Source organism: Chenopodium album, chromosome 18 (genome assembly GCF_948465745.1).
Source record: "Chenopodium album chromosome 18, dcCheAlbu1.1, whole genome shotgun sequence".
NCBI classification, from domain to species: Eukaryota; Viridiplantae; Streptophyta; class Magnoliopsida; order Caryophyllales; family Amaranthaceae; genus Chenopodium; species Chenopodium album.
In genome coordinates this window covers 20,287,336-20,299,899 of record NC_137851.1, presented here as the reverse complement: position 1 = coordinate 20,299,899, position 12,564 = coordinate 20,287,336, and the positions used below count along the sequence as shown (strand labels likewise).

At 36.3% G+C, this 12,564-nt stretch overlaps 1 protein-coding gene and 1 pseudogene across 1 annotated transcript; both read left to right on the top strand.

The window, feature by feature from the left end:
- The first annotated feature begins 2,593 nt into the window (after positions 1–2,593).
- On the top strand, positions 2,594–5,885 carry LOC145591969 (uncharacterized). Its single transcript, XM_081648445.1, has 6 exons — positions 2,594–3,250; positions 3,300–3,564; positions 3,733–3,810; positions 3,899–5,274; positions 5,360–5,612; positions 5,704–5,885. The coding sequence occupies exons 1-6, from the start codon at positions 2,594–2,596 to the stop codon at positions 5,883–5,885; spliced, it is 2,811 nt and encodes a 936-aa protein (XP_081504571.1).
- A 1,518-nt stretch (positions 5,886–7,403) lies between these two features.
- On the top strand, positions 7,404–11,454 carry LOC145591968 (uncharacterized; annotated as a pseudogene).
- Positions 11,455–12,564: the final 1,110 nt, after the last annotated feature.

The following is a 12,564-nucleotide window of genomic DNA, read 5'->3' as shown; positions in this document are numbered from 1 at the left end:
CGATGTCAAGGACTCTGACCAAGCCCCACCAGCAACCGGAAAGAAAAGAAAAGCTGGTCAGTTGGTGGAAGTGAAGAAAGAGAAGAAATAGCAATCACTGATCGGGGAACGGTTAGATGAGCTCCGTCCGCAGCCGGTTGGTGATCATGTTGATATTCCTCTGGACGACAGCCGTTTAGAGTGAACTGTTAAGGTGGGGACGGCTGCCTTTGAAAGGTTGGGTGCAGACTTGCACCTCCTGCTGAAAGAATTTAAAGACATTTTTGCCTTTGAAGTGGAAGAGATGCCAGACATCAGCCAGGATCTTGCTGTCCATAAACTCGCCGTGGATCCTAAAAAGAAGCCCATCTGGCAAAAGAAAATAAATCCTGGCGGGGAGAGAAGTCAGGCGGCAGCTGCCGAGGTCATAAAGCTGGTAGATGCTGGGTTCATTCGGTCATGTAACTTGCGAACTTTTAAGGTGGGGACAGATGCCTTTGAAAGGTTGGGTGCAGACTTGCACCTCCTGCTAAAAGAATTCAAAGACATTTTTGCCTTTGAAGTGAAAGAGATGCCATGCATCAGCCCGGATCTTGTTGTCCACAAACTCGCCGTGGATCCTAAAAAGAAGCCCATCCGACAAAAGAAAAGAAATCACGGCGAGGAGAGTAGTCAGGCGGCAGCTGCCGAGGTCATAAACCTGTTAGACGTTGGGTTCATTCGATCATGTAACTTGCAAATTGTTAAGGTGGGGACGACTACCTTTGAAAGGTTGGGTGCAGACTTGCACCTCTTGCTGAAAGATCAAAGACATTTTTGCCTTTGAAGTGGAAGAGATGCCATGCATCAGCCCAAATCTTGTTGTCCACAAACTCGCCGTGGATCCTAAAAAGAAGCCCATCCGGCAAAAGAAAAGAAATCACGGCGAGGAGAGAAGTCAGGCGGCAGCTGCCGAGGTCATAGAGTTGTTAGACGCCGGGTTCATTCGGCCATGTAACTTCCCTAATTGGGTTGCGAATGTTGTGCTAGTAAAGAAGCCGAATGGTACTTGGCGCATGTGTAGATTACACTGACTTTAACAAGGCATGTCCAAAGGACAGTTGCCCCACTAGTAGAAAAACGTCATTTGTAACCCCCTATTTGTAACCAACAATACTTTTTTAGTTTCAATTAGTATATTTGTAACTAACATTTAAAAAATCTGTTACAAATAATTAGTAATAATTTGTAAGACTCATGTAATAGTAACTGACTAAGATTTGTTGGTTACAATTAATTGTTATTGTAACTTACAATTGAATTGACATTTACGACTACTATACTTATATTTTCTATAAATATATATTTGTAACTGTCAACACATAGTCCGTTACAAATACTAAATTTATTTTATTTTTTCTAATAAAGTAATAAAAAAAACTAAGCTAGTCAACAGTAAAACCCTTGACCTCCTATTACCCCCAACCTTAGTCTAAAATATTTCCCCCAAAACAAAAAAACTCCCACGAAAATTTCCCACAAAACCCACGAAAATTCTCCACAAAACCCACGAAAATTGATCGAAGACGGCGACCTGCGAGGCTACGATGGGTTGAAGCCGACGGAGTTCTGCCATCCACCTGCAACTTGAAGACCGTTGGAGTTTCGCCGGAGTTCAAGCATTTACCGACCACTAGGCCTTCCACAATTATCGACCTACGCCAAAGTTCAAGTAGGTTCTTTCTCACCGGCGATGTTCACCATTGTTTCACCGCCAGGCCGCTGGTTCGACCGTCAGCCACTGTCAGGATGCTTCAACAGTAATTTAGGTATTTGTCGAGAATTTTTTAGATTTTTTTTTACATGCAAATTGGGCTCTTTCACTTCTTTAGCTGTTGTACTCTAGAAATCCTAGGGCTACGATTTTTTTTTGCAAGTTCTGATTATTATGTTTATAATTTCTGAATTCCGAGGGCTATGCTTGAAATTCGAGAGTCTTGCTATGCTTGTATGATTTTGCGATGATGAGGTTTTGGGGGTAAATGCTAGAAATCAGATTGAAATCTGCTTTCAATTTTTTGTTTCAATGTTATTTGATTTGGGAGTTTGATTTTATTATATTGAATTTAAATTTATACTTATTTATATTAAATTTAAATATCTGTTTCAGTTTTTCGTCTTAATTTTCTGTCTATATTGCATTTAAATACCTATTCAATTTTGTGTCTCAATATTATGTTGATAGCTTCTGTTTATATTTTATTTATCTATTGTATTTGAATTATATTTTGGGAGTCTCAATTATTTTTTGGGTTAAGATCTTTGAGGTGTAGTTGTGTAATTTAATTTAATTTACTTTTATAGGGTTAATCTCTTGATTTTTTGGTTGTGTAATGTTTTTGAATGCTTTGATTAGCTTGGTTTTAAGTGTTATATGTGTTATCTCACTATTAGGTGGATTTTGTCGATTTTGGGTTTATGACATTTCAGATATAAAGTTCATCTGCCTTAATTAGTGTGTGTTATATCATAGTATATACTTTGTCGTTCAATTTCTAGTTATGAATCACACCATAACTGGGTAGATACTTTGCTTTTTTTGGTGTTGAATATAACATGTTATTACATTATAGAAATGAATCGTGAATGGATGTATGATGCAATTCGAACTTCACCTGCATACTTGGAAGGAGTTAATGAGTTTTGTAAAATTGCTATGCAACATCAGTGGAGTGTTGTTGTTGAACAAAGACTTACTAGGGCAAGACCTATCTTCTGCCCTTGTTGTCATTGCAAGAACGTGAAAAGGTGGGATGACATTAAGAAAATAGAGGAACATTTGATTATTCATGGGTTCATATCAGACTACACGGTTTGGTACTGGCATGGTGAAAAACTTATTCCTATGGGCAGTTCATCTTCTGTTAATAATGATACCGAACTTGATAGGGAGTCGGGTGGTAGTGATAATAATGATGGGTTTGATCATGAAAACAATATTGATGAAGATAACATCAATGATATGATGGAAGGGTTGGAGGATCATGTGAATGTAAATTCTCGTACAATTGAGGAGGTGTCAAAGGCTACAGAGACACCACTATATCCTGGTTGTACAAAGTATTCCAAGCTTTCGGGGGTGTTAACATTATTCAACTTGAAAGCAAATTGCGGTTGGATTGACACGAGTTTCACTTTGTTGTTAGAAACTCTTTCGGATATGTTCCCCGAGGGAAATGATATTCCTAAGTTCACCTATTATGCGAAGAAAGATGTGTCCCATGGGTTTGGAGTACACCAAGATCCATGCATGTCCTAATGACTGTGTGCTTTTTCTAAAGGAGAATGAAAACTTAGATGCTTGTCCACAGTGCGGTGAGTCTCGATACAAGCGGGAGGATTTAAACTTGGACCGTAAGAAGTGGCCGCCAGCTAAGGTCGTATGGTATCTTCCAATAATTCCAAGGTTTATGCATCTACTTTCAATCAAGCAAGATGCTAAAAACTTGGTGTGGCATGACAATGAGAGGAAGAAAGATGGGTTAATTAGACACCCGGCTGATTCATTGCAATGGAAACACATTGATGAGACATTTCCAGAGTTCGGTAATGAGCCTAGTAACTTGAGGCTTGCGTTGAGTACAGACGGGATGAACCCTTATGGCACTTTAAGTAGCAAACATAGCACATGGCCGGTTCTTTTGTTGATATACAACTTACCTCCTTAGTTGTGCCAGAAGCGAAAGTACATCATGCGGTCACTGTTAATATCAGGTCCTAAACAACCTGGTCATGACATAGATGTGTACTTAGAGCCGCTCATAGATGATTTGAAGCTGTTGTGGGATGAAGGTGTTGTGACATTCGATGCTCATACCGGGACGAATTTCAGACTAAGAGCCATGATTTTCTGTACCATTAATAATTTTCCGGCGTATAGAAATTTGTCGGGGTACAAAAACAAAGGACAAAAAGCATGCCCAGTGTGAAGATGATATGCCAGTTACATACCTGAAACATTGGGGTAAGAATGTGTATTTGCATACTAGAAGGTCACTTCGTCAAGACCATCCATATCGAAAGATGAAGAAACAATTCAACGGGTTTATTGAGAAAGGAGTGTGTCGTAAGCCATTGACAGAGACCCAGATTTATGAAAGAATTAAACATATCAACACAATCTACGGAAAGCTTCACACACCGAAACTAAAGAAGGGTGTTCTATGGAAAAAAGTGTCTAAGTTATGGGAACTTCCTTATTGGAAGCACTTAAGAGTTAGACATTGTCTAGATGTGATGCATATTGAAAAAAATGTTTGTGATTCATTGATTGGGACATTGTTGAATATTAAGGGGAAGACCAAGGATGGTGCTACTGTGCGTAGAGACATGAAGGAAGCCAATGTTCGACCAAAGTTATGGCCCGAGGATAATGAAAGCAAGAAGAAATCATTCTTGCCTCATGCGTGCTACACATTGTCCAAGGAAGATAAGAGGATTTTTTGTGAATGTTTGAAAGGAATCAAGGTACCTACGAGGTATTTATCGAATGTGAGTCGTTTTGTTTCGGTAATCGATAAGAAAGTAGCTGGTATGAAATGTCATGATTGTCATGTCATGATGCAAGTATTCTTACCAATTGCTATTCGGGGGCTTTTGCCGAAACATGTTAGGTATGCCGTTGTGAAGCTTTGTCACTTTTTCAGTGACATATGTAGTAAGGCAATCGATCCCAAAAGGCTAGATGAAATGGAAGTTGATGTTATTGAAACCTTATGCAAGTTCGAGATGTATTTTCCACCCTCATTCTTTGATATAATGGTACACGTAGTTATCCACTTACCTCGAGAGATTAAAGAATGCGGTCCTGTGTTCATGCATTATATGTACCCTTATGAAAGGCACATGGGAAGTTTGCAAGATAAAGTTAAAAATAGAGCAAGTCCTGAGGGTAGTATCATTCAAGCTACCGTGGCAGAGGAAGCCGAGAACTTTTGTGCTGTGTTCTTGGCTAGGGCTAAAGGAATTGGTGTTCCCATATCTCGACATGAAGGAAGGCTGCAAGGGAAGGGTACAGTTGGTCGAAAATTGGTTAGGCCTCCGATTGACAGATTTCAAAAGGCCCATCGATATGTTTTGCAACAGCTCTCTGAAGTTCATCCATACATAGAAAAGCATCTATATGAATTGCAATGTCAAAATTCAAGAATAACTGCTTATTCATTGATGCAAGAGCACAATCACCGGTTTGTTGAGTGGTTTCAAGTCCAGGTGAAGCTTCAATTGAGTCAAAATGAAAATATACCAGAAGATCAAGTGGCTAGCACGAGGTCCCCAACCACTTGTTTATACTTATGAGAGCTACGATATCAACGGATATTCTTTCTCTACTTATCTTAAGGATGAAAAGAGTGTTCAGCAGAATAGTGGCTTTCTTGTAGTTGCATCTTCAATAGAATACTCAAGTGCCAAAGATACAAGGACAATCGATACGACAAAAGCATATTATGGGGTTATTCAAGAGATTTGGGAGCTAGACTATGTTGATTTCACCAATCCTCTTTTTCGATGCAAGTGGGTTGACAATCGTCGTGGACAAAAAAGGGATATTATGTTTGGTTATACTTTGGTAGATTCAAGTCGTTATATAGAAGGTGAGGAGCCTTTCATCCTAGCAAAACAAGCTAAACATATTTTTTTACATCAAAGACAATATGGATCCAATGTGGCGTGTTGTGGTTCAAGGAAAAAGACGAATTGTTGGTGTTGAAGATGTCGTAGATGAAGAAGAGTATGACAGATTGGATGACACCCCACCTTTATCCATGGGTGTCCAACCTCTTCAAGATGGAGAAGTTATAGTTGATGATGAGGACTATGATCGTGACGAAGGGGTGGAGGTAGATTTAGTTACGACACCACTATAGGGTTTTTGTTAGAATTATTTTGCTATGTTAGCTTAGCAATTTTGTAATATTAGCAATGAACTTGGTTTCTCTCTCTTTTTTTTTTCTTTTTTTTTTCTCCGGAGATTTTAAATTGATCTTAGTAATTTATGCAATTTATTGCAGTTAGTTTCTGTTCTAATTTGCATCATTTGCACCATACCCAATTATAATGTTGTACATAATTAGAGCATGTTTGGTATGGGCGTTTTATAGGGCTAGAAACGGAATCGGGTTACCGTTTCCATTAGAAGATGTTTGGTTAAAGAGTTAAGTAATAGAAACCGTTTCCTTCCTCTAACCCATTCCACCACTTTGTTTCCACTGTAAAACTTGGGGAAACAAATCCCGTTTCTTTCCTCTATCTATTCTCTCTCCTCTCATACAATAGATCTCCCCACAATCCTCAACTTTGATCGATCGAAGCCACAAATTCGCTGAAGAACCCTAAATTTTCGTACTTCAAATTTCCATAAATCTACAACCTTAAGGTTTGATCTCTCACTATTTTATTTGTTGAAGAACCCTAGTTTTTTAGTTGTGTTGAATTTATAAAAATTTTGTTTGATTGATTGCGTTTTGATTTTTCTACTGTATATTGAAAGATTGCTAATCAATTTGATTTGCGATCTATATTTTTGTTTGTGTTGATTGCTATTTTCGATTTATGGTGTTAATTTCTAGGGTTTTCTGTCCTAATTTTTCAGTTTTATTTTTCTCAATTGAATCTCCTGCTTTTTGCTTCATGACATAATTGCTAACATGATATCAATTTCGATTTTATGAAATAATACTTACTGATGTTTTGTTATGCGAATTTTGATTTTATGCTATAATTATTTGGCTTCTTTTCCCCCAAATTTTGATTTCATGCTTAATAGTAATACTTACTGATGTTTTGTCACTCTTTTCGATTTACATGCCCTTATTTAAGAATTGTGTGTCGTTGTATTTGTTGTTATTCATTTTTGTTTATTTTTCAAAGTATTAGGAGAATTTCTCATGTTTGTAGCAATGCAACAATATATGCATGTTGTTATCTCTCTGTGTTTTAATTTTTGTATGTCAATGATTTGATCTGTTAGATATGTTTTCCTCAAGTCACAAAGTGTCAGATTTCAAATTATGGAATTTGTCTTTTGATTACTGAAATAATATTCATCCACTTTTATGTGATCATTTGGTTAGTGGACATAATCTAATGCTAATATCTTAATTATATAGCACATTGGAGCAAACTAAACTGCTTCGATTTTGGAAGCCTTCTACTTGCTGCATGACATGTATATGACATGTATTCTACCATAGGAATATTCATATAATTTGGTTGGTGTAGGTAAATTGTTGAATCTATATGACATGTATTCTACCATAGGAATATTTATATCGGTAGATTTGATTTGTTATGCACTTGTTATGAGATTAACTAGAGATTGATATATTTATTGTTTTGTCGTTTATCAGGTTCAATTGTCATTTGTTTTCTGTGTTTCTTGTACAATGGCTCGACTTGTGCATTCTATAAGGAAGAAAAAACTAAAACAAATACAATTAGTAATTGCAAGGGTTATTATCATGTTGATGATGTATTTGATGTGGTATATAATTTGCGTTGTTACAATAAGGAGGGTTCAAATAAAAGAAAGGAAAAGAAACAAAAAATTGTTACGAATGTTGGTATTGAGAGGGCTTTATAAGGAGAGTGATGTGAAATGCAAGAGTGAGCTTCGCGTTAATAGAAGAACTTTCAATATTATTTGTGAGATGCTTAGAGACATTAGGGGTTTGAGTGGAACAAAAAACATGTCGCTTCAAGAGATAGTAGCCATGTTTTTATACACGTTGGCTCATCATAAGAAGAATAGGTCTATTGGACAATACTTCTTTAGAAGTGGAGAAACTGTGAGTCGACAATGTCACCTTTGTCTAAGGGCTTTTCTCAAGTTGCATGAAGTACTACTTTACAATCCCACACCAATATTGGATGATTGTGAAGATGAAAGGTGGAAATCCTTCAACGTATTGGTATTTTCAAAGCCCCTAAATTTTGCTAGGATTTTCTTATTTGTGCTTGTTTGTAAGTAATATTTTTTCCTATTTTTGTAGAATTGTTTAGGGGCATTAGATGGGACTTACATTAATGTAAATGTGCCTTCACAACAACGACCAAAGTATAGAACAAGAAAAGGAACGATTGCTATGAATGTATTGGGTGTTTGTGCACCTAATATGCAATTTATTTATGTTCTTCCTGGTTGGGAAGGTTCGGCCCATGATATATGTGTACTTCGAAATGCTCTTTCTAGACCAAACGGTTTTAAGGTACCTCGAGGTAAGTGAAGGTCTTTTTTTTGTGAGTATATATGTTTTGTTAGTTTTTGTGAGGTAAGTGAAGGTTTTTTTTTAAGGTAATTATTATTTGGCTGATGCGGGGTATACGAATTGTGAGGGTTTTCTTGCTCCATATAAAGGTTAAAGATACCATTTAAAAGAATGGACGGATCGACAACCCGAAAGTGCCGAGGAATTCTATAACATGAAACATGCTAGGGCGCGAAATGTGATTGAGAGATGTTTTGGCCTAGTTAAAGGAAGATGGAGTATACTTAGGAGTCCTTCATTTTTCCCTATTCGAACTCATGGACGTATCGTGATGGCTTGTTTCTTATTGCATAATCTAATTAGAAAATTCGTGCCTACGGATGATATAAAAGAAGATGAATTGAGTGAATCAGATGATGATTCCGAGAGTGATTCTGATGATGAGAGGGAATTTATTACAAGTGTTGCTACTTCAGATCATTGGACCAATTTTAGAAACACATTAGCCCAAGATATGTTTAACGATTGGAGGGCGAGAGGTAAACATGGTCAATAACATAAAAATTATGTTATGCCTTATAATATGTTATGTTCAGTTTTGTCTAATATGCCTTATAATATGATTTTCAGTTTTGTCTAATCTGTTATGTATGATATGTTCTATTATAATCAGCCTTGTAATTTGTTCTGTTCAATTCTAACATGCCTTTTAATCGGCAATTTTTTCAAATGGAGGCTAGTCAAGCTAAGGGTGAGGCAAGCAATCGAGGTAGAGGTAAAAATAAAAGGTATTGGACGTATGAAGAAGATGCGGTTCTAATAAGATATTTGCATGAGTTGAGTTGCGATCCGAAGTGGAAGTGTGAGAATGGGTTTAAGAATGGTTACATGAATAAGTTGGAAGAGATGATCAATGGTTTACTTCCTATTGCGACTTGAGAGCGGTTCCCCACATTGAGTCGAGGATCAAGCATTGGTCGGAGAAATATAGTGCATTGGTGGAAATGTTATCCACCTCAGGATTTGGATGGGATGCTGAGAAGAAGATTCTACAAGTAGATAAGTCGGTGTTCGATGGATGGGTAAAGGTATGTTGCTCCCCCCTCCCTTATGCTGCTCCTCTACTTCTACTTATGCTGCTTTCCTCCCCCCTTCTGCTATTCCCCTACTGCTGCCCCTCCCCCATGCTGCTATTGCCCTACTGCCCCTCCCCCCTGCTGCTATTCCCCTGCAGTTTGCTATTCCGGTGGTCTTTTGTTGCTACCTTGCTGCTTTCCTCTTCCTTTCTGATATTCCCCTGCTGCTATTCCCCTGTTGGCATTTGAAATTTAATTGGTGTGCAATGTTTCTTGTTTGTTGATTGATGACTTGGAATTGTTCCATATGCAGCAAGTTTGCTTTTCATTGCTTTAATTCATCACAATAATTGTCTCATAAGAAAGCTGGTGCTAAGGAAAATGATTTTGCCTGCACCTAAGTTTGGTGTTTGGTCAGTCTTGTTAAGGATACATTACAAGTTATACATGCTTCTTTATATAATAATTGCCTCATTAAGCTTAGTTGTTGTCACTTGTGAGCATACATGCTTCATTTATATAATCTGAGCTTCTTTATGAAGCCTTAGTTTGAAAGCAAAATGTCTGAATTCATTAAGGGAATGTTGCCTGATTGTTATTTGATAATCCTTGGAAGTATCATTTCTGTTAAGCCTATTTTCTTCCATATCATGCAAATTAAGTCATCAATTTAACCAACAAGTAAATTAGCTTCTTGAAGAAAATCTGCTAAGCAATACTGACCGGATGGTGCTTTCTCTGAGTAAAAATTGTCCATGGTAAGCAAGTACTTCACTTTAGTCTGACTCGGATCAATTGTAGTAACATTTTTATGCAGTGGATTTTCTGCCATATCATGTTCATACAAGTGTAATTAATTCATATAATTACAGAATTTATGAGAGATAGCTTTTCATTTTTATGTAGTGGATTTTCTGCCATAATATTTGCTATATTTTGGGTTGAATTTGCTGAGGATTTCATAGCTTAACAATAGAGGTGATCTCTGGTAAAATGGCTGGATCTCACAATAGAAAGGAAGTTGTAAGGATTGAATCAGTGGCTTGTTATATTTTGATCTTTGATGTTTGTGAGTTGTTTATCAATGATTCAGATTAGATTTCTTTTTTTTTTAATTATTTTTTTTAGAAACTAATAATTCAGATTAGTTGATACTTGATGTAATAGTGATCCAGATATCCCTTATTCCCTTAACATGACCTTAACCTTACATAATAAACTATAGTATAACTTAAGCACATTCATTATGATTTACAACATTAATTAATATTTTGTTGTGCTTTTTAGATTGGTATTTCTGGAATTTTATGTATTCTTGTGGTGCTTATGTTAACCTGATGAGCAGCTTAGCAACACATATAGACTGCTGTCTTTTTCAGTAAAATTTTGCCTTGTGAATTAATCTTGTTGTATTCTCTCTTATATGGCAGACTCATAAGAAAGCTAAGGGGTTGTTTGGAGTTCCATTCATTCATTATGACACTCTAGCAGAAATTTATGCAAAAGACAAAGCTACCGGAGATGCAAGTGAGTCGTTTGTTGATGCTATAGAAGATATGGATGAAGAGATTGATAAGCAACCATTGAATGTCGAGAGTGATGAAGAAGATGATGTGAATTCTACTCATTCGGACACTTATTCTTCTACAAGTCAATCCGAAAAACGTCCCATGAAGATAGAGGATGATCATTCAACTCCTTCAAAAATGGCAAAAGTGAAGGCTTCTACGATTCATTCTTCCGCAAGTGATTCCACTACTCAATCCGGAAAATGTTCTACAAAGGAGAAGGAGGCTAAGGTAAAGGGAAAGAACAAGGTAGATTTGAAGAGTTTTTGTAGGAATGATGATGATGATTTGGTGGGCTCCCTCCATGATTTTTCTAACAATTTTGGGAAGATATTTGAAAGTATCAATGTTAATCTTGGGACTATGGCTAGTGCATGGTCTAAAGCGGAAGAAAGAGAGCAAATGATGGATGAAAAAGTGAACAAGGTTTTTGATGAGGTGATGAAGTTAGATGGAATTTCTCCATCCGAAGCTTTAGAGGTTGCTACAATTCTCATGGCGGAAGAACATAAGCTTCGCATCTTCTATCCAACTCCAACTAATATGAAGAAACAATATGCAATTGATCTTCTTAAGAAGAATTAGAAAGTTTTGTCCTAATTTGTTGTTATTGGAATTAATGTTTTAATGGTTTTTAAATGATTTTTTTTTTTTTTTTTGAGAATACTAGAATTTCAATGCTTTTATAATCAACAACTTATGTGACTTTGCCTATATATCTAGCATATGATATATTATGGTAATCGGTTCAAAGATATATATATATATATATATATATATATATATATATATATATATATATATATATATATATATATATATATATATATATATTATGGTAATTAGTGTTGCTCTACATTGTATAATGTATATCAAAAGTTAGCCAAGACATCAAAAATTAGAAGGAAAGCTATTTGTTACCAAGTTATGTATGCCAAACAAGAGGAAAGGGATTGGTTATAATTGTTTACGTTTCCTTAGTAATACCAAACAACTAGTAAGGGTAACACTATATATTACCCTTTCCCCTCCTAATTTGTTTCCATTCCCTTACATTTACTAATTTGATACCAAACACCCCCTTAGTGGGAATACCTTTGCTGAGAATGCAGTGCACTGAGCTCTTAACTTCTGCGAGCTTATAGATTTCATCTTACCCTTTTGTTATTGTATGCATGCAGTGTGTAAGACAACTAACCCTGAGAAAGAAGATTTTATGCCGAACTTCCTTGAGATCTTTCTAACAGCTACAGATCTTAGTGTTGTATCCTGGTGACCGGGTAAGTAGAGGATAGTCAAATCACTGGAACTTAAGTATATATATGGGCTTTCGTTTAAGCAAAAGATGTCTCAAGACTTTTGTCTTTGTTATTTGTAGTACACACTATTGGTGTTCTGCATCTTGAATTGTTTTGATTATACTTTACCTTGAAAAAGTCATTTGAGCAATTGAGTTGTGTTGAATTTCTTGTGCATTTTTGTTTGGTTTAGTGGACATATTGCTTCATCAATTTATTTATTTGGCAACTTTTGAGAGGCTTTTATGGTTCTGAAATTTATGTTTTTTATGGAAAAAATGGGTGATATTCTGTGAGCATTTTTTTATTTTAATTCTATAATAAATAATTGGTGCATATTCTGTAATAAAATGGGTGATATTCTGTGAACTAAGGCATACATCAAACTTTCTGCCAT

Excerpts from the sequence above, each read along its gene's own strand:
- LOC145591969 (XM_081648445.1), top strand. The coding sequence starts at position 2,594 with ATGAATCGTGAATGGATGTATGATGCAATTCGAACTTCACCTGCATAC. Across the intron at positions 3,811-3,898 it reads GAAGCTGTTGTGGGATGAAG|AAATTTGTCGGGGTACAAAA; the intron begins GTGTTGTGACAT and ends TCCGGCGTATAG. Across the intron at positions 5,275-5,359 it reads AAAATATACCAGAAGATCAA|GATGAAAAGAGTGTTCAGCA; the intron begins GTGGCTAGCACG and ends ACTTATCTTAAG.